The sequence below is a fragment of the Phaseolus vulgaris genome, chromosome 2, assembly GCF_000499845.2.
Source record: "Phaseolus vulgaris cultivar G19833 chromosome 2, P. vulgaris v2.0, whole genome shotgun sequence".
Lineage (NCBI taxonomy): Eukaryota > Viridiplantae > Streptophyta > Magnoliopsida > Fabales > Fabaceae > Phaseolus > Phaseolus vulgaris.
The window spans coordinates 15637781-15660299 of NC_023758.2; the positions used below are offsets into that span (position 1 = coordinate 15637781).

The following is a 22519-nucleotide window of genomic DNA, read 5'->3' on the forward strand; positions in this document are numbered from 1 at the left end:
TGTTGAACCAAGTGGTGTTCAAGCTTTGAAGAATCCAAACCCTTTGAAGGATGTTGAAGCCTTGGTTGTGCTTGCTGTTGTTGTGCTGGTTTAGTCTAGTTCTGGGGTAGTTTGAGTGTTGTAATCCACCCCTTGATCGAATCTAAAGCATAGGCATTCTCAATCTTTGTGAAAGTAAAATGTTTTCAAACTAAGTTAAAACAACCGATTATTTTGTCAAAACAACCGATTGTTTACACTTAGATGTTTTGAGAAAAGATTTGAAAACTGTTTTTCAAATGGTTAAGCTGTTAAAACCAAAACAACCGATTGATTCGAGGAAACAACCGATTGTTTGTTTTGGGACCATAATAGAAAAACTGTTTTATCTTTGACTGAGCTTTAAATGATTTAACTGCTTACGCTCCAGTCATTAAATGCTTTGACAAATCTTTTAATGCAATTTAAGAGTTTGTTAAGATTTGATAACAAACTACATCTTTAAATAAATTCAGAAAAACAGATTTGAGAATCAATCTTTGACAAGTTTTTTGCTAAGAGTTTTTGAGTTTTTCAAAGAGCTGAGATTGCTGAAAGTTTATGATTGATCAAAGTTTGTGGAATAGGATTCTGCTTGTATTGATTTCAGATTATCTTCTGTAACAAGTGTAATCCTTGTACTTTTGTGAAACAAGTTTCGCTTCTATGTTTGCTGAGATTGGTTGTGTGTTCTTGAGGGGATCAAGATCAGCAATCTTAGTGTTGGTGTGTTGGCCAAGAAGAGTGTGTGTCTTGAGGTGTTCAAGGTCACTTTCTTGGTTGTGGTGTAAGTGATCAAGTTGTGATTGCTTAGTGGATTTCCTCAGGGTTTCTGAGAAGACTGGATGTAGCTTTGGGTTTGGAGTGAACCGGTATAAACATCTGTGTGAAATCTCTCTATCCCTAACTCTTTAAATTCAGTGTTGTTTGTTGTTTACTGGTATAAACAACCGATTGTTTCTGTGAAACAACCGATTGTTTTTCTGGTACTGCTGTTTTTAATTGCTGTTTTGGCAAACTGAATTACTTATCAATTGTTTCTTGTAATAATTTCATTCTTGTTATAAAAGTTTGCGAAAACCCTCTTTAAACAATTCACCCCCCTCTAGTTTAAATCCATCCATTCTAACCGGAGAGACAACCCAAACCTGCCGAAGATGTGTTAGAGAAGGAGATCAGCGTGAAGAAGTTCAAGCTTGGCAAATCCCTAGTCCAAGAGACACAAGATCAGATTGCCGAAGTCATAGCTCGGCACCTTGATGCTTTTGCATGGTCTGCCTCAGACATGCCTGACATAGATCCTGACGTCCTGTGTCATCGTCTCACCATGGACCCCCAGGTCCGACCTGTTCGCTAGAGAAGGCAAAAGTTCAATGACGGAAGGCGTCAGGTCATCAAAGAAGAGATAGAGAAGCTGCTTAGGGCTGGCCACATCAGGGAGATTCAGTACCCTGAGTGGCTGGCGAACGTGGTGCTGGCAAAAAAGGCTAGTGGGAAATGGAGGATGTGCGTCGACTTCACAGACCTTAAAAAGGCCTGTCCGAAGGACGCCTACCCGTTGCCCAGTATTGACACTACTTAGCTTCATGGATGCCTTTTTCTGGTTACAACCAGATCAGGATGCACCCCAGGGACGAGTGCAAGACAACGTTCTTGACAGAGCTGTCTTGCTATTGTTATAAGGTGATGCTTTTTGGGCTTAAGAATGCAAGTGCGACCTACTAGAGGTTAATGGACAGAGTATTAGCGCCCATGATAGGGCGGAATGTCCAAGCATACGTGGATGACATGGTGGTCACCTCCCAGTAGAGGGAGCAACATGTAGCAGACTTAAGAATCTAAATCCTAGCGTTTGATGGAAGGCTGGTGTTGCTTGAAGTTTCTGGTGTTTTAGAGTAGGATCTGGGGTAGTTTATCTTTGTAATCCACTCTTTTTTTAATCTAAAGCTTAAGTGTTTTCAAATCTTTTAAGTTTAAAGTGTTTTTCAAACTAAGTGAAAAAACAACCTGTTGTTTTGTCGAAACAACCGATTGTTTTATACTTACGTGTTTTTGAAAGAGTTTGAAAATTGTTTTGGATGGTTGACTTGCTTTCAAACCAAAACAACCAATTGATTCACTCTTTCAATCGATTGTTTGTTTGAAAACTCTAACAGAATCAGTTTTGTTAGTTAAGTGAGTTTTAAATGTTTTTATAACCGAATACGCTCCTGCTTTAAATGCTTTGACCAAGATTTGAATGCTATAAATAGTTTGTTAATGTTTTATAACAAACAACAAGAAAGAAAAACATATTTGAGTTTTTCAAAGAGCTTTCAAACATTTGAGGTTTTCAGTTTGAGCTTTGGTTATTCAAGAGAGAAGTGGAATAGGATTACATCTGTATTGATTTCAGTTGATTCTGTAACAAGTGTATTTCGTTCTGAAAACTGTGCACATTCTAGTGTTGTAAAGCCAAGAAGGGTTGTGTGCTCTTGAGGTTGTCAATATCAACATTCTTGGTGTGTGTGCTGAGCGAAAGGAAGTGTGTTTCTTGAGGGGATCAAGGTCAATTCTTTGGTTGTGTGTATGTAATCTGGTTTTGATTACCTAGTAGATTCTCCAGTGGTTTATGGGAAACTAGATGTAGCTTTTGGTTTAAGAGTGAACCAGTATAAACTGTTTGTGCATCTCTCTCTTCCTTAAACTCTTTAAATTCAGTTGTTGTTATTTTTTACTGATATAAACAACCGATTGTTTCTGCGAAACAACCGATTGTTTTTCTAGTGGTTTAGTGTTTTGAGCTTTGTTTAACTGAATTCCTAATCTGGTTTCTTGCAAAGAATTTCATTCTAGCGTAAAAAGTTTGTGAAAACCCCCTTTAAATAATTCACCCCCCTTTAGTTTAAAGCCATACATTCTAACAGTCACCACAACAACTAAGTACAGGTTGAAGCTGAACCCTGAGAAGTGTGTGTTCGGGGTAGAAGCAGGCAAGTTCTTGGGGGTTCATACTCACTAAACGTGGGATAGAGGCGAATCCTGAGAAGTGTGCGACGATCATAGCAATGAAAAGCCTGATCTCAGTGAAGGAGGTGCAACAGTTGACAGGACGCATGGTCGCTCTGTCCAGATTCGTATCGGTAGGGGGAGATAAGAGGCATCCTTATTCCCAATGCCTGAAGAGAAATAGCATGTTCATATGGACCAGGGAGTGCGAAGAGGCGTTCCTAAAACTGAAGAAGTACCTAGCCAATCCACCAGTGTTGTGCAAGCCACAGTTGGGTACTCCACTTTGTCTGTACTTCGCAATTACAAAAAAGGCGATCAGTTCGATCCTGATGCAAGAGCAGGAATACGTGCAGAAGCCAATCTACTTTGTCAGCAAAGTATTGCAGGGGCCTGAGGTGAGATACCAAGCCATAGAGAAAGCAACCCTGGCGGTAGTGTTCTCGACACGAAGACTTCCCCACTACTTCCAGAGCTTCACCGTAATAGTGATGACCGACCTTCCAATTCGCAAGGTCTTATAGAAGCTGTATGTGGAAGGAAGCATGGTGCGATGGGCAGTAGAGCTATCAGAGTTTGGTATGCAGTATGAGCCCAGAGGCCCTATTAAAGGCTAGGTTTATGCTGACTTCGTGGTAGAGCTGTCCTCGGCTTCCACGCATCAAGAATGAGCATGTTCCAGATGGGTACTCTCTGTAGACGGTTCCTCCAACCAACAGGGTAGTGGGGTTGGTGTCATCTTGGAAGGGCCAAATGGGTTGCTCATTGAGCAGGCCTTGCGGTTCACTTTCAAGGCCAGTAACAACCAAGCAGAGTATGAGGCCCTGATCGCTGGGAATGCTACTGGCTAAAGAGATGGGTGCGAAAGGTTTGCTGACGAATAGTCACTCCTTGTGATATGAGTTGATATATGAAGATGAAACATCATAAGACACTTTCAAGAATTGGATCAAGATTCTACAAGAAATTCAAGAACACAACAACAATAAGAAAATCAAATGGAAACCCATTTCTAGAACTTCAACTGATTGAAACAAGACAATGAAGCATATGAACTGATTGAAACTTCAATAAGAATATATAAACCATAAAGAACAGCAAACAAACACAAAGAACCAAACTAAAACAGAAACTAAACAAGTTCTACCGATTGAAACATCTAGAAAACAACAAAGACATGTTTTAGAGTTTTTGATATGGAATGGGTATGGAAGAAGAAGATGAAAAGTTGAAGAAAACATATATGGTTGAAGACAATGGGAGTGATCACGCCACTTGGATGGTGGAAGGCTCCAAGATGAATGGGTGTGCCGCCACTATAGGATTCCCAAGACCCACAAGATGAGACAAAGAGAAGGAGAGCAAGTCTCACAAAGAAACCACTCAAATTCTAGAGAGTAACCTCACTTTCAATTTCAATATTCAACTTTCAACTTATGTTTACAAAAGCAAGGCCCCTCTTTATATAGGCATAGAGGACCGATCATGAAAGGTAAGATACATGAAGAGTCACTTTTAAATGAAAAGGCAAGGCATATGAAAAGACAAGGTAAATGCCACCCTTTTTCAAGTCACTTCCTTATTCTAGAAAAGTGATTTTTCCTACTGCTTCCCTTTTAATGTTCTATTTTGAAACTATTCTAAAAAATATTACAAAAGATATTAATTGGCTTGAACCTCATCTTTTGAGAAGACTAATAAGAAGAACTTCAAATGCTTTGGCCTTTGTCCATTTCTCCTATTAACGAGGTCTTTATTTTCTTGTTGAGATGACCCTTCAAGTGTAACATCCTTGGTCATCTTTATGTATTTTTGGATCACATCATGCCCTCCAAGTTGGAGAAAATTCGACCACGAATTTAGTACTCTGCATAAGACAAAGTCAAATTGCAATTACATAAGAGAATGTAAGAAGAGATAGGCAAACTTGACTTAGCATTTTGAAACGTTGGGAGTTCAGAAAAAGATGTCCTATAAACAGACCATGTCGGAAAATATTATTTGGAAATGATGACATTCTTTGGAAAAAATCCTCTTAAAAGGTGAAAGCCATTAGGAGCTATGTAAAAATCATCCTTAACATTATTTATCCAATATGGTGTGGCAGTAGGAACTTTGGGTAATGAAAAAGAAAAAGAAGAAGAATACCTTGGAACACTTGAGGCATAACACGAGTCAACATTAGTGATTTAGTTGATAAAGTATTGTGACTCAGTTTATCATTTCTTTCTTTTTCATTCTCTCTATTTTGCTTCATTGTAATTTGGTCCTCATGGAATTCCTTTGGAGAGAGAGAGACTTTAATGACCAAGCCCATGGAAGTCAAAAGAAAGTTTGTTGGTAAAGCCATCATGAAAAACTTTTCTATCATATTGCCATGGCCTACCCAAAAGAACACGTGTGGCTTCCATTGGTACAACATCACACAAGACCTCATCTTTATATTTACCAATAAAAAATGCAATGAGGACTTGTTTGTTAACAATGATCTCACCTACCTCACTTAACCATTGTAATTTGTAGGGCTTTGTATGAGAGATAGTAGACAATCCAAGCTTATCTACCACTCTTGTACTAGCCACATTAGCACAACTACCCATATCCACTATTAAAGAACATAACTTGTTATTAATGAGACATTTTGTATGAAAAATATTTTCTCTTTGACTTTCATCAGAGGGTTTTAAAACTTGACCAAGCATACGTCTCACAACTAGCAAGTCACCTTCAAGTGGACTTTCGCTTTCATTCTCACTTGGGGATCTAGAAGGTGAGGAATGTCTAGAGGTTTCAGAATCATGCTCACTAACCACTACCCCATCATGTATAAACATATTTCGCTTTGAAGGGCAATTAGAAGCTATGTGACCATATCCTAAGCATTTAAAACATTTCTTACTAGACGATTTTGTTGGTGACTTATGAGTAGAAGTTGAAGGCTTAAAATCTCTAGTTTTGAAAGATGATTCTTTAGGAGGATACTTTGAAAAAGATTTGTTTTTATTTTTCCAAGAGTTGTTGTAGTAGCCATCATTATGAGTATTTTTTAAAGCATTTTTCTTTGAAATTTGAGATGCAACCTTGATGGCAAGGTGAACCAAATTTTGTAAAGATGAATACTCATGAAGTTCCACAACATTTTGAATATCCCTCCTAAGACCACTCACAAATCTAGCCATTTTAGCTTCCTCATTTTCATGCATATCTACTTGAATTAAAAACGTTTCTACCTCATTGAAATAAGCATCCACACTTAGCGTACCTTGGTGAAGCCGTTGGAGCTTCAACAATAGGTCTTTCCTAAAGTGTGGTGGAACAAATCTATCACGCGTACACTCTTTTAAATCGTTCCAAGAAACCATGGGAGATCTCTTGTTTAGGCCAATGTCCATAAGAGTCTTATGCCACCATTGCATGGCATAGTCTAAAAATTCTAAAGAAGCTAGTCTAACCCTTTGGTCTTCTAAGACCTCATGTACATGAAAAATTTGCTCAACCTTTGCCTCCCAACCCAAATATACATTAGGATCACCATCCCCACTAAAACTAGGCCATTTTACAATTGGAAAATAAGGCTTTGCCACATTTTGGCGCCTATCTTCATGATGATGATGATGCCTCCTCCTTCTATTTTCTTCTTCATGGTCGTGAGAAGTGGAAGAACTTCTTGAAGAATGTCTATGAGAATGACGACTTCCATGGTTGGACCTATCATGAGTCACTTCAAGTCTTTGTAATCTTTCCTCCAATTGTTTTATGGCTTCATCTTTTTGTGCAAGGGAGCGTTTTGCCTCCTTCAATTCACCAAGAATAAATGCTCTTTGTGGAGAGTGTGGTTTGGAAGATTCACCACTTGAATAGGTAGCCATTGTCAAAATGAAAACAACAAACACAAGGAACAAACGATTTCAAGAAAACAAGGTTAGAAAATTGAACAATTATGTTGCGGTAATGGAAAGTAAAAGGCACTTAAAGCACTCCAAGAAATAAATTTTTCCTCAACCAAGCTTCTCTTGGGGTTTGGGTAATTCTCAAATGAAAGATGTCAAAGCAACCCACTCTTTCTCAAAGACAAAACACCACAAAACTTTAAGGAACAATAAAAGACAATCAAGAAAAGGTGTAAACAAGAAAAGGCTATAGCAAAGATATATGACAAACTCAAAGAATATTGAATGAAAAGACAATAAAAAAAATAAGGTACTCAATTAAAAGATAGCACACAAAAGGAACCTAGAGAAAAGCATTAGAATAGGATGAAGAAAACCAAAAACAAAACTACTGGAAAATTGTATAAAATGTCCGTGACTTTACAGATTTATCTGGAACTGTATAATGCAAACTGGAATATGAAAATTAAACCACTGAAACTTCAAGATGTTATCTCAATTTGGGCACTGGAATCACACAAAAACAGTATACCAATTAATTGTGATAAATTTCCGAAAATCACTGCCGCATCACTGTTTTTCCAGAGTAAGAATTTTACACTCTGTATGTAATCCATTTATCATTTTTTTTTTGTATATTGATTTTTGCTATAATTATTTTTTTCTCTCTTTTGTAACACTTCAAACTTCTTAAATCCATAGTTTCAGAATTTTTCAGTAACTACAAAATTTTTGATAAACCAAACAGTCAGCACGTTTTCAAGAAAAACAGAGGAAACCTAATTCGGAATGAAAAAACAGAATTGAGAACTTCAAAAGACACAATAGAATTGATGTTTAAGAAATTGTATGGATCTAATACACAAGCATGAACTCAAAACTAAAAATAAAAGGCACCAAAGGATAAAAAACAGTAATATAAAACTGCACTCAAATAAAAGCAATCAACCAAAATTATCAAGAAAAGTACTACATAGAGTTGATGACATTTTGGGAGAAACATGACTTGACAAAACTTATATGTATTCAAAAATCAAAATGACTCAAACACAATTAATTTGTACCAAATAAAACAGCAAGAAAGACTCAATAACAGCAAAAAAAACAGAACAACACACACAAAAAGGAACCTAAAAAAATTCTGCAGAAAATAAAGTGCTGGTAAATGCAAATTGCTTGAATTAAAAGTGTCAAATCAACTCAAAACAAGAACAAACCCATGGCTCATGATACCACATGATATGAGTTGATATATGAATATGAAACATCATAAGACACTTTCAAGAATTGGATCAAGATTCTACAAGCAATTCAAGAACACAACAAGGACAAGAAAACCAAATGGAAACCCATTTCTAGAACTTCAACCGATTGAAACAAGACAATGAAGCATATGAACCGATTGAAATATCAATAGGAACATGTAAACCATAAAGAACAACAAATAAACACAAAGAACCGAACTAAAACAAAAACTAAACAAGTTCTACCGATTGAAACATCAAGAAAACAACAAAGACATGTTTTAGAGTTTTTTGATATGGAATGGGTATGGAAGAAGAAGATGAAAAGTTGAAGAAGACTTATGTGGTTGAAGACAATAAGAGTGATCACGCCACTTGGATGGTGGAAGGCTCCAAGATGAATGGGAATGCCACCACTATAGGATTCCCAAGACCCACAAGATGAGACAAAGAGAAGGAGAGCAAGTCTCACAAAGAAACCATTCAAATTCTAGAGAGTAACCTCACTTTCAATTTTGTACCGCCCTGGTAGTCGGAAATGATGACGTGGCATCAAGCTATTGTATAGGCGTGTTGATGGGATGCCTGGTTGGCAGAAGGGAAGGAAGTCGGGGGGCTCGTGTAGTCGCCAGTTATTAAGTTGGTGTGCTCCGATCTCCAGCACACCAGAACCGGCGATCACCGGGTTAAAGATGAAGTCGCCAGATGTAAACCCAGGCGACCAAGTGACTACAGATCGCCAAGACAGGCACATCGCCGAAGATGAAGGCAGGTAGACATTTCCCAGCTGGCCAGAGGATGAGGTCGGGGGACAGCTTGCTTGAGCATACACGGTGAAACAGGTGGTGCAGATCATGAAGGCGGCCGGCGAGACCACAGGGAAGGTGTGTACGAAGGCACCCTAACTCGCCAATCCAGAAGAGATCGCGCTCCAAGTTAACTATGCACTGAGTAGTATCATGCATAAGTAACTTAGCCAAAGGAGAGTCAGAAGTAGCGCCCAAGTCAAGGAGGCTCCAGATGATGGCACGTGTACATCTGGATGCGAGCCACGTGTCCAGATGTGTAACTGCCAGGAGAGAGAAAGTGTCCAGGTATATAAGGGTTTCCCAACGAACTTCTGAGGTACGCACGTTCAGATTGTCTTCTTTACGCTTGCGAGTTCTTGAGTATACTGAGAGAGAACTGGTTCACGGTTCCTTGAGAGTTCTTGAGTGTTACTCTTAGTAATTGGTGGTTCAGTCACTGACTTGGGCGTTGGAGTGCGATTGGCCGCAGCGGCGCCGTTATGTTCTTTTGCAGGTTCTTGAGGTGGATCGCGGCGAAGGACGGAGGCAAACGCGGCGCATACGTCGATCCAAGTTTGACGAGGCAAAGCTCCAGCGTTTTGGTCAACAGGCAGGATCATCAGGCGCCCACCGTGGGGCCGTGTAAAACCTGTTCCCATCCACAGCGTGAGTTCTTGGAGGTTTCTGCAGATTCTGTGTGGTTGTGTGCTGGTGCAACCATTGTTCGCTGTTCATCTAGGTTTTGTTCGGTGATTCCGCGTTTTCCACCGTTCATCTGGGTTTTTGTTCGGTGAGGTGAAGTTTTCTGCTGATTGCGCGAGTTTTGTTCGGTGAAATCTGAGTTCTTTGGCTCGTTTTGCTTTTCGTGGAGGAAGCGTTGGTTTCTGGTGGAGTTGCAGGTTTCTGTGGAGGTTCGCTGTGTTCTGGAGGTTTCTTTCGCAGTTTCGTGAAGTTCTGACCGATTGATCGCTGAATCGATCGTCGCTGAAGGAAGTGTTGTTCATTGCACTCTGTGATTCGTCAAGTTTCATGAGAAAAATGAGAAGCAATCGTTCAAGTCCAGTTGCGCCCGTTGCTGCTGAAGGCGCCAGCGCCATGACTATGGCGCAGATTGTGGAAATCATGCGTTCGTTGCAGGCGAATGTGGAAGCCTCGCGTATAGAGCAGGCGAGAATGCATAAGGACCTGGTCGCCTCTCGGGCCAGGAATGATGAGCTTAGCAAAGTGACTGAAGAGCTGCGTCAAGCTCTTCAGGAGCAGCGAGGGCGTCCAGTTGCTGAAGAGGTCGCGCCGTCAACGCCGCCTCGTGTTTTCCCTATGCCTTTCGCTCAGGCGATTACTGACACGCCTATCCCTGCGAGTGTGGTACCGGTGAAGGCTGTTTTCACCGGCGTGGAGGATCCCGAAGCTCATCTCACCACGTTCCATACGCAGATGATGCTGTCAGGAGGATCAGACACCGTGTACTGCAAGATGTTTGTAAGCACACTCCAGGGAACGACGCTGGAATGGTTTGTGAGCCTGCCTACAGGTCACATAACCAACTTCCAACAGTTTTCAAAGATCTTCGTCGAGCAGTACATCGTGAACAAGGCACCGCCCAGGGTGTCTTATGATTTGTTTGACATAAGGCAGTATCAGGGAGAGTCCCTCAGGGACTACCTGAATCGTTTTGGGGCGCAGATGGTCCGATCGCCAGCCAAAGATGAAGAAATGCTGGTCTACGCGTTTAAGAAGGGCGTGCTGCCGGGACCATTCTGCGAGGCATTGATCAGGGCTCACCCTGCCACGTTTGCTGAGGTCAGGCGACTTGCGATGGCCCACATCGCCGATGAGAGTGAAGTCGCCGAGAAGAGGGGAAGCGTGGCTCCTGCCAGGCCACGTGCCCAAACCAGGATCCAGCCACAGAGGGTGCTGGAGACAGCGGCGACCAGGAGGGATCAGAGGACTCACCATCCTTATGATCCAAGGAAGAACAAGGGCAGGGGCCAAGGACGCTCTCAACCAGCACGCCGGGAGTACAATCGCTCGCCAAAGCACAAGTTTGTCATGGGATTGGCGGACCTGATCGCCATTCCCAATATATCCGCTAGGTTGAAAGCGCCTGAGAAGGTGGGCGACAAGGTGCTGGGACCAAAGCTAGACGCCTGGTGTGAGTTTCACCAGGGCTTTGGCCACACCGTGGATTCGTGTTTGGCTTTGGGATACCAGCTCGACGATCTGGTCAAGAGCGGGTTCCTAAACGACTACTTGCTGGACAGAAGGACGGGGGGCACGTCGAGCTCCCAACCAGCAGGTGGAGAGGCTCAGCAGCACGAGATGCCCACACACGGGGAAATCCACACCATTGCAGGAGGTTTCTCGGGTGGTGGATGCACCGCATCACAGAGGAAGAAGTACGCGAGGTCTGTGATGACGGTGGATATGTTTGAAGACCACTCGCCGGATGTGGACATTACGTTCACCAAGCAAGATCTTCGGGACGTTGTGCCTCATGACAACGATCCCATAGTCATCTCGTTGATCACAGCAGGAAGAAAGGTCCACAGGGTTCTGGTAGACCAAGGAAGCTCGGCAGACGTGATGTTCTGGCCGACTTTCACGCAGTTGGAGCTACCCCTTGACCAGCTGAGGCCCTATGGAGGGTGTTTGTATGGTTTCGCTGGCGACCAGGTAGAGGTCAGGGGGTACATAGAGTTGAGGACTACGTTTACAGATGAGGCGGGTTCGAGAACAGAGAAAATCAAGTACCTTGTCGTAAATGCTCCCTCAGCATACAACATTCTGCTGGGAAGACCCACGCTCAACAGGATAGGCGCTATACCGTCGACCCGGCACATGAAGGTGAAGTTGCCGTCTATGGAGGGGGTGGTGATCACCATCAAATCCGACCAGAAAGAAGCGAAGAAGTGCTATGAGAATAGCCTGAAGAACAAGAGGTCGGTGAGTTACGTGACAACCACCCCGCCTCCTGGTGTAAAGCCCAGATCGACGGTAATAGAAGAGACCGCCGGAAGAGATGTGGTGATGGTGGATGCTGAGCTGGGGGAGGGGAACGCCGGTCTGGAGGAAGAAGAGGCGAGGAATCGCCCTGAGGAAGCGAGGGAGCTGGGAATCGCCAGGGCGGTGATCGCCAGAGAAACCAGGCCAAAACCCGTCGAGCAGTGGCTCGAGAGAGAGATCGGAGGAAAGATCTTCAAGCTGGGAAGATCCCTGGAGGTCGAGCTCCAGGACCAGATCGCCAAGGTGATAGAGCGGCATCTGGATGCGTTTGCATGGTCCGCTTCGGACATGCCCGGGATCGATCCCGACTTCTTGTGCCATCATTTGGCGATGGACAACTTGGTGAGACCAGTGCGGCAGAGGAGAAGAAAGTTCAACGAGGAGAGGAGGCAGGCGATTAGAGATGAAACCCAGAAGCTCCTCGCTGCAGGCCATATCAGGGAGGTACAGTACCCCGATTGGCTAGCCAATGTCGTGCTCGTGAAGAAGAGTAATGGGAAATGGCGCATGTGCGTCGATTTCACTGATCTGAATAAGGCTTGCCCGAAGGACTCATATCCTTTACCAAGCATAGACGCCCTGGTGGACAGTGCTGCAGGGTGTAAGTTGTTGAGTTTCCTGGATGCCTTCTCGGGGTATAACCAGATCAAGATGCATCCCATGGATGAAGAGAAAACTGCCTTCATGACCGAGAGATCGTGCTACTGCTACAAGGTGATGCCGTTTGGCCTGAAGAACGCGGGGGCCACGTACCAGAGGTTGATGGATCGAGTACTTGCACCCATGCTGGGAAGGAATGTGCAAGCGTACGTGGATGACATGGTCGTGACCTCGCCAGAGAAAAGCAAGCACGTTGCGGACTTGGAAGAGTTGTTCACTACGATCGCCAAGTTTAGGTTGAAGCTGAATCCCGAAAAGTGCATCTTTGGCGTGGAGGCTGGAAAGTTCTTGGGTTTCCTCTTAACTGAGAGAGGAATAGAAGCCAACCCTGATAAGTGCGCCACCATCTTGGCGATGAGGAGCCCGACCACTGTGAAGGAAGTACAACAGCTTACAGGTCGGATGGCCGCCCTGTCTCGCTTCGTGTCAGCTAGCGGAGAGAAGGGCCATCCCTATTTCCAGTGTTTAAGGCGCAATAACAAATTTGCCTGGACGAAGGAGTGTGAGGAAGCCTTCGTCAAGCTTAAGGAATATCTGGCGAGCCCGCCAGTTTTGTGCAAACCGCTGGTGGGAACCCCTCTCAGGTTGTATTTTGCTGTAACTGAGAGGGCGGTGAGTGCGGTGCTCGCCCAGGACCAAGATCATGCTCAGAAGCCTATTTATTTTGTTAGTAAGGTGCTGCAGGGCCCCGAAACGAGATATCAGGCTCTGGAGAAGGCTGCGCTGGCTGTGGTATTTTCGGCGAGGAGGTTGCGCCACTATTTCCATAGCTTCACGATACTGGTGATGACCGACTTGCCCATCCAGAAGGTCTTGAAGAAGCCTGACGTTGCTGGGAGGATGGTGAAGTGGGCAGTGGAGCTGTCGGAGTTTGATATTAAGTATGAGCCCCGAGGTCCGATTAAGGGACAGATCTTCGCAGATTTCGTGGTCGAGCTCTCATCTGAGGCGACACGAGTTGAAGGGGACGACTTTCGTTGGGTGCTTTCAGTGGATGGATCGTCGAACCAGCAGGGTAGCGGTGCTGGAGTCATCTTGGAGGGACCCAACGGCGTGCTGATCGAACAATCTTTGAGGTTTGCCTTCAAGGCCAGCAACAATCAAGCAGAGTATGAGGCGCTGATCGCCGGAATCTTGCTGGCCAAAGAGATGGGAGCTAGGGTCCTGATGGCAAAGAGTGACTCGCTGCTAGTCACGGGGCAAGTAACAGGCGAGTTCCAGGCTAAAGATCCACAAATGGCGGCTTACCTGGAGTATGTACAGGAATTGAAGAGTTCCTTTGTCTCTTTTGAAGTAGTGCATATGCCCAGAGAGCAGAATGCCCGAGCTGACTTGCTAGCTAAGCTCGCCAGTTCAGGCAAGTGGGGTAGGCAGAGGACGGTGATTCAAGAAACTCTGAAGACGCCGAGAGCATTTGTAGCAGATCACCTGGTTCTTCAGATAAGCAAGTCGACGGAGAAAGCGGCGAGGAGTCACAGATCCCTGACTCAAGAGACCTTGAGGTCACCAAGAATAAGAGCATGTCGGGGAGAGAAGGTGAACATGACGCAGGTCTGCACGACCCATGAGCCAGACACCTGGATAACACAGTACAAGCGGTGCCTGGCAGATGGCCTTCTCCCGCTGGATCCGACAGAGGCTAGGAAGATAAAGAAGAATTCTAGCAAGTTCACAATGATTGATGGCGAGTTGTACAGGTTTGGGTTCACTCACCCACTCTTGGAGTGTGTGCACGGGGAAAAATGTACAAGAATTATGGCAGAGCTCCATGAGGGGATATGCGGAAGCCACGTCGGGGGTCGAGCTCTGGCCGCACGGACTCTCCGTGCAGGTTACTATTGGCCAACAATGAGAGAAGACTGCAAGAAGTATGCGCAGTGTTGCAAGCAATGCCAGCAGCACGCCGATTGGCACAAGGCACCTCCCGAGGAGTTGAAGTCGATTTACAACCCTTGGCCATTTCATACATGGGGAATCGACATCCTAGGGCCATTCCCGCTGGCGATCAGGCAAATGAAGTACCTGGTGGTGGCGATTGAATATTTCACCAAGTGGATCGAAGCAGAACCAGTGGCCCAGATCACAGCACACAAGATCGAAGGTTTCGTGTGGAAGAACATTGTGTGCCGGTTTGGTGTGCCCAAGCGCCTGGTGTCGGACAATGGGACTCAGTTTGCAAGTCACCTGTTGAAGAAGCTGTGCGAAGGGGTGGGAATTCAACAAGTGTTTGCATCCGTCGAGCACCCTCAGACGAATGGCCAAGTAGAGTCAGCCAATCGGGTGTTGCTAAGAGGTTTGAAGAGAAGGCTAGAGAAAGCCAAAGGAAGTTGGGCTGAGGAGGTGCCCCGTATAGTCTGGGCGTACCACACCACCGAGCAGTCAGGAACCCATGAGACCCCGTTCAGCTTGGTCTATGGATGCGACGCAATGATTCCAGTAGAAATCCAAGAGAGCTCGCCGAGATTCCAGAACTTTGTAGCGGAAGACTCGAATGAGGAGAGAAGGCTAAATCTGGATTTGCTGGATGAGGTCAGGGAAGAGACGAGATTAAAAGCTGAGGCGGTGAAGAGAAGGATTGAACGAAGATATAACTCGAAGGTGATGCCGAGACAGTTCAAAGAGGGCGACCTGGTGATGAGAAAGGCCCACCAGTACGAGATGGAGAATAAGCTGTCGCCTAAGTGGACGGGACCGTTCAGAATAACCGAGGCACTCGGGAACGGCGCCTACCGCTTAGAGACATTGGAAGGAGGGGCGATTCCTCGCACTTGGAACGCCACGCACCTCAAGTTATATTATAGTTAAGAACTTTGTAAGTAAAGACAAACACGAAGTTATATTACAATGTTTCTGTTAAAACAGTTTGGAGGGGGCACTCTTTTTTCCCTAAGGAGGGTTGTTAATGAGGCCACCCAATAAAGAAGAGTTTTCGAAGTTTAAGGTGTTTTAGATTGCATGCTTGTTGTTTTCCGAAAGTTTTGAAGAAAGACCTTGTCACTTATATGTGATTTAAGGCAAGTAAAGATATATTGCATGCTTTCTAAAAAGTTTCTAAGTCCTCATCGTCTTTCGGCGATTGGAGGCACCAGTTAAAGTTAAAGTCCTCATCGTCTTTCGGCGATCGGAGGCACCAGTTAAAGTTAAAGTCCTCATCGTCTTTCGGCGATCGGAGGCACCAGTTAAAGTTAAAGTCCTCATCGTCTTTCGGCGATCGGAGGCACCAGTTAAAAGACCTCAACGCCCTCGCGCGTTATGAGGCGAGATAAAGACCTCCTCGCCGTCGAGCGAGTGCAGGCGAGGAAGAGTAAAAAGTCCTCAGTGTTTCTGGGGGGAGAAGATGTAACCCCTGAGGCAATGTAGAGGCACCAGTGAAAAGTCCTCAGTGTTTCTGGGGGGGAGAAGATGTAACCCTTGGGGCTATGTAGAGGCACCAGTGAAAAGTCCTCAGTGTTTCTGGGGGGAGAAGATGTAACCCCTGGGGCAATGTAGAGGCACCAGCAAAAAGTCCTCAGTGTTTCTGGGGGGGAGGAGATGTAACCCCTGGGGCAATGTAGAGGCACGAGTTAAAGACCTTCTCGTCGTCGAGCGAGTTCAGGCGAGTTAAAGACCTTCTCGCCGATGAGCGAGTTCAGGAAAGTTAAAGACCTTCTCGCCGATGAGCGAGTTCAGGCGAGTTAAAGACCTTCTCGCCAACGAGCGAGTTCAGGCAAGATAAAATCCTTCTCGTCTCGAACGAGTTCAGGTATGGTGTAAAGGGTGGAAGAAGTTTGGAGGGTGGCTGAGGTAGGTTCGAAGAGAACGCCTAGCCACCCGGTCTCTCGTTCGGAAGCTCAGGGAGGTAGAGAAAGATCCGAAAGGCGCCTCTACCCCCAAATAAAGGAACAATGGCCAAGTTGTGAAGGCAGGAGGAAGTTGATGTCACCAAGAGTCTTTGGCGATCAGGAAAGGTTCAAGCAATGGCGAGAAAGTCAAGACCCGTTTTCATAAGGCAGATCAGATGAGCGGTGTCTTAAGCCATTAGTTGAGTTGAAGTTCGTTATTTGAAGAGCGATTTCACGCTAAGGTTCGTTACCTTGAGGTTACAAGTTGTTAGAGTGATTGTTGTTCGAAAATCGGTGGTTCGAAGCAGTTAAGTATACAATTACGCTTACGAGGTTACTAAGTTAATTTCTTTGAAGTAAATTGTGCAAGGAAAGGTAAAGCAGACAAAGAAGTTACAAGAAGAAGCGCAAAGACTTTATCATAAAGTAGACATCAGTTCAAGGTACATATACAGAAAAAGGGAAAGTCTATTACAATTATGTGTAGGGAGAAAGCATAAGAATCGTGGATGGAGGGAAGCAATCAATCTTCAGAAGGAACAACCTTCCCGTCCACCACCTCGTTATTGAGAGACACCATGGTAAGATCCAAGTCGGGGTACAGGCAGGCGAACTGTTCCTGGGCGGCCTCGAATCCAGCAGCGAGAATCTGGGCAGAGCTCAGATTAAGTTCTTCGATCTGTTTCTTTAGCCCCTCGTTCTGCTGCTTCAGCTCTTCAGCTTGTTTCTTGAGTTCTTCAATGGTTTCTCGAGCTTGAAGAAGGTCTTCAGCAACCTTCTTGGATTCTGCCTGCACCTGGGCCAGTTCTGCGGCGATCTTCCCGTTTTCTTCGTTGGCTTCAGCGAGCTTGGCCACGGTGTCGTCTCTCTCCTTCTCCACCTTCCCCAAGAAGACCTCCCGATCGGCTGACCTTTTCTCGAGGTTCTTTACCTTGGCGGCGTCTGCTTTGATCAACGCCTCCAGGTCAGCCACTTTGACGCGATAGGGCACCAGCTTGCTCTCCAGCTCAATCTTCTCTTGAGCCAAAAGCTGCACCTTATGGCGTAGATCGGTGGCCTCCTTGCGTGCCACCCGGAGCTCAGTGCTCATAGCATCTTCCACTCGGGAGTGTTCGATCTCGCCGAGTGTTAGATTGCAGGATAACCTCTCCGCCTCAATCCTTATGGTGCTATTCTCAGTTCGGAGTGCGAAGAGGTCATCCTGGAGCTTCTTGGTGGAACTCTCCACAGCTTTAGATATGATGGAGGGGAAATCCTCCGCCATCATCTTCAGTTTTGCTGAGAAGGGCTCCCACACCCTTTTGACCTCAAGAGAGAGATTTGCTTGTGGAGGCACCGGGGGGGCTTGTTGTTGGTTCTCGCCGCCACCTTCTTGAGTTGGTTGTTCAATGAGTGCTTCTTGGCGTGGTGGCGAAGTCGGGGATTCAGTGATAAGGATTGGAGAGTTGTGAGCACCCTCATCCCTGACTGGTGCGGCGTTTGCGGTTGAGGCGTTTGAAGGAGGACCCCCTCCAGCTGATACATAGGGCGTGGAGGCGCTCGGGAGGTTCTCCATGAAGTTGGGCTCGGCGGCCTCAACCACAGGAGGTGCAGACGCCAGAGGAATCGCTTGGACTGGCGAGGTGGGAGCTGGTGGAGGAAGCAGCGTTGGAGGCGGAGCGGGTGTGGAAGGTGGTGTTGATGTTGGAGGAGGAGGTGGAGCAGATGGTGAAGAAGGCGCCACCCTCTTCCTCTTGGTGACGAGGCCATCTTCAGTCGCCTCGTCGTCCTCTTCTTCTTCCTCATGAACCACTTGAGGGGTTTTCCTCTTTGGTTTCCTGAGGATAAGCTTTTTGCGCTGATTGGCGGGCTGGGCCTCGGAGGAAGTTGGGCCTTTGGGTGGCGATCTGCCTTGTGCAGCGGCGATCTCCACCACTGAGTTTGGCACGGTCTGGGAACCCGACGCCAACCCGTGGGCTCGGGCGAGCGCCCTCAGTTCAGCAAGTTTTCCCTGGCCCAACACACGATCTGCATAATGCAAAGATACATGGGTTAGCTCAGAGAGAAAAATAAACGCATAAGTCAGTATGCAGCAAAAGCAGATAAGTGGTGCAGAAAGTAAAACCAAAGTCTTGTGCACAACAGACAAGACGCCCAGAAACAGTTAGCAGAGGTAATGTCAAGGTAACGACTTAGACGTTGAGGTGAGTTCTAACCTATGCGAACTTCGAGTTGATCTTCGAAGAACTCGAAGGAGATGAGCGTAGTGGTGAGGAAGGTAATGTTGGCGTCTGCCACGCTTTTCCAGAAGAAGCACAGATCCTTGTCCAAAGCACCCATGCTGTCCGGACTCCTTGGCCTCCTGAAGCTGCCTTTGGACTCTTTAGTCCCCTTGTTTACCCAATACAAGGGGAAGCCGTCGAGCAGTGAGGCGTCCTTGTCGTTTGGGCGCACCTGGACAAACTTGCCCTTCCAGTCTTTGTAAGATTGCTGGAAGATAGAGAGGATTGACCTCCCAGCAATCCCGTTAAGACTCACCCACAGGCGATCTCCTGGGTGCTTGGCTTCGAAAAGGAAGAGAAAAACGTCCACTGACGCTGGCAAGCCCAGATGGTCGCACATGATCTGGAACGCCCGCACGAACGCCCAGCTATTGGGATGGAGCTGGGCGGCGGCGATGTCGAGCTCGGTGAGTAGCTCCCTTTCAAAACGAGTGAAGGGAAACCTAAGTTTCACCTTCTTGAACATGGTGATGTATACGAAGCAGAACAACCCGCCGTTGTTCCCTTTGTCGTTGGCGCACACTGGCATGTCGGGGGGGCAAGGTAGCACCATCATCTTGTCGTCATGCTCCTTGTGGAACGACAGGTGAGGCTCGTCCCCTTTCTTCAATCGAAGAACTGCCCCAGCAGAGTTTACAGAGGAGGTTTCCTTCAACAAGGTCGGGGTGGCCCATGGGTATAATTTTTTGAAGTCTGGGGAAGGAACGAAGGCTCCTCCGGCGACAGGTGGACTAGCCTGAGCCAGGTTAGAGCGGGAGGGTGCAGGCCTCTCAGCCTGGGAAGAAGAAGCACCAGGTGCTCGCGGTTGGTTGTGTGCTTGAGATGAAGGGTTTCGTGACGAGGGAGGAGGATTTGGGGTGATCTTTGAGCGAGCCATCGCGGAAACTGCAAAGGAAGAAGAAAAGAAAAGGTGATCAGGGTTCGCAGAGGCTGACTCGATCGTGAAAGAAGGGTGAAAAACGAACGAACGAAGGTTCGTTGTGACGAAGACGAAGCCCTAAGTTACGAGAAAGGAGAAATAGAAGAAACAGCCCACAGCGTATGCACCAGACAGTTAATGGATGATGCCAATCGGTTAAAATGCAGGAAAAATCAGCAGAAGAAGTAAATGGGGTACCTTTTTATGATCGGAAGAGCGATGAAGGAAGTTGAAGATTCAGGGGGTTGAAGAGCGTCGTGAGCTTTTGCAGAAGAAACTTGAAGCGTTTGAGAAAACGAAGAAGTGATGGAACAGTGGAGTGAAATGGGTTTAAGGGTTTTTCGAATGGGTTTGGGAAGCGCAAACGACAATTGAAGGTAACCGTTGATGAAGCCACGTGTCAAGCGATGGGAGGAGTGTTTGGTGGAGCGTCAGGAAAGCAGAAAGTACAACCGCTTGGAATTCTGCGCCAGCGCCACGTAGATTGGTATTGACGTGACTCCTTTAGTCTTTTCGCTGGACAAGTCTTCGCTTAAGACTGGGGGGCTTGTGTACCGCCTTGGTAGTCGGAAATAATGACGTGGCATCAAGCTATTGTATAGGCGTGTTGATGGGATGCCTGGTTGGCAGAAGGGAAGGAAGTCGGGGGACTCGTGTAGTCGCCAGTTATTAAGTTGGTGTGCTCCGATCTCCAGCACACCAGAACCGGCGGTCACCGGGTTAAAGATGAAGTCGCCAGATGTAAACCCAGGCAACCAAGTGACTAGAGATCGCCAAGACAGGCACATCGCCGAAGATGAAGGCAGGTAGACATTTCCCAGCTGGCCAGAGGATGAGGTCGGGGGACAGCTTGCTTGAGCATACACGGTGAAACAGGTGGTGCAGATCATGAAGGCGGTCGGCGAGACCACAGGGAAGGTGTGTACGAAGGCACCCTAACTCGCCAATCCAGAAGAGATCGCGCTCCAAGTTAACTATGCACTGAGTAGTATCATGCATAAGTAACTTAGCCAAAGGAGAGTCAGAAGTAGCGCCCAAGTCAAGGAGGCTCCAGATGATGGCACGTGTACAACTGGATGCGAGCCACGTGTCCAGATGTGTAACTGCCAGGAGAGAGAAAGTGTCCAGGTATATAAGGGTTTCCCAACGAACTTCTGAGGTACGCACGTTCAGATTGTCTTCTTTACGCTTGCGAGTTCTTGAGTATACTGAGAGAGAACTGGTTCACGGTTCCTTGAGAGTTCTTGAGTGTTACTCTTAGTAATTGGTGGTTCAGTCACTGACTTGGGCGTTGGAGTGCGATCGGCCGCAGCGGCGCCGTTCTGTTCTTTTGCAGGTTCTTGAGGTGGATCGCGGCAAAGGACGGAGGCAAACGCGGCACATACGTCGATCCAAGTTTGACGAGGCAAAGCTTCAGCGTTTTGGTCAACAGGCAGGATCAGCAGGCGCCCACCGTGGGGCCGTGTAAAACCTGTTCCCATCCACAGCGTGAGTTCTTGGAGGTTTCTGCAGATTCTGTGTGGTTGTGTGCTGGTGCAACCATTGTTCGCTGTTCATCTAGGTTTTGTTCGGTGATTCCGCGTTTTCCACCGTTCATCTGGGTTTTTGTTCGGTGAGGTGAAGTTTTCTGCTGATTGCGCGAGTTTTGTTCGGTGAAATCTGAGTTCTTTGGCTCGTTTTGCTTTTCGTGGAGGAAGCGTTGGTTTCTGGTGGAGTTGCAGGTTTCTGTGGAGGTTCGTTGTGTTCTTGAGGTTTCTTTCGCAGTTTCGCGAAGTTCTGACCGATTGATCGCTGAATCGATCGTCGCTGAAGGAAGTGTTGTTCATTGCACTCTGTGATTCGTCAAGTTTCATGAGAAAAATGAGAAGCAACCGTTCAAGTCCAGTTGCGCCCGTTGCTGCTGAAGGCGCCAGCACCATGACTATGGCGCAGATGGTGGTTGTTGCTGAACCATACCACATAGTTCCAGCAACGACAAAAGCTGCAAAAAAGACAGCAGCAATACTGCTAGAAAGGACAGTTTCAATATTTCCCATACGTAATCCTTTATATAGACGTTGGGGTGGACGCACACTAAGATGGAAAAGACCCGCTAATATGCCCAACGTTCCTGCCGCAATATGATGAGAAGCTACCCCCCCCCCCCCCCCCCCCGGAACAAAAGGATCAAAACCTCCCACACCCCACGCGGGATTTACGGATTGTATCCTTCCAGTCAGTCCATAAGGATCAGACACCCATATTCCGGGACCATACAATCCTGTTACATGAAATGCGCCAAAACCAAAACAAGCTACTCCCGCAAGAAATAAATGAATTCCAAAAATTTTTGGCAAATCCAAAGAAGGTTTTCCAGTACGTTCATCACAAAAGATTTCTAGATCCCAATAAACCCAATGCCAAATAGCCGCTAAAAAGCACAAGCCTGAAAACACAATATGTGCTCCGGCCACACCTTCGTAACTCCAAATACCCGGATTCGTTATAGCCCCTCCTGTGATATTCCAACCGCCCCACGAATTAGTTATTCCTAAACAAGTCATGAAAGGAATAACGAACATACCCTGTCTCCACATTGGATCAAGAACAGGGTCAGAGGGATAAAAAACTGCTAATTCATATAGAGCCATCGAATCGGCCCAACCAGCAACTAGAGCTGTGTGCATTATATGAACAAAAAGCAAACGGCCCGGATCATTTAATACAACAGTATGAACACGATACCAAGGTAAACCCATGAAAAAATACCCCTTCAACAAAAAATAGACACTGTGTAACTTTATTGCACTGGAAAAAAATTATTATAGCCTTTCAGTAGATTCTCTTGGAAAATGGAACAATCGTATTTGTAGAAATAAAAGAAACAGATTTATTCTATACCAGATAAGTAACAATACGCAATGGTGAGGAGACGAGAGGGGTTGACA

At 46.0% G+C, this 22519-nt stretch overlaps 1 protein-coding gene across 1 annotated transcript; it reads right to left on the reverse strand.

The window, feature by feature from the left end:
- Positions 1–7600: 7600 nt before the first annotated feature.
- LOC137809089 (photosystem II CP47 reaction center protein-like) lies at positions 7601–22466 on the reverse strand. Its single transcript, XM_068610232.1, has 2 exons — positions 21509–22466; positions 7601–7675 (listed from the first exon to the last, which is right to left on the reverse strand). Exons 1-2 carry the CDS (start codon positions 22328–22330, stop codon positions 7601–7603), a joined length of 897 nt encoding a protein of 298 aa, XP_068466333.1. The 5' UTR covers positions 22331–22466.
- Positions 22467–22519: the final 53 nt, after the last annotated feature.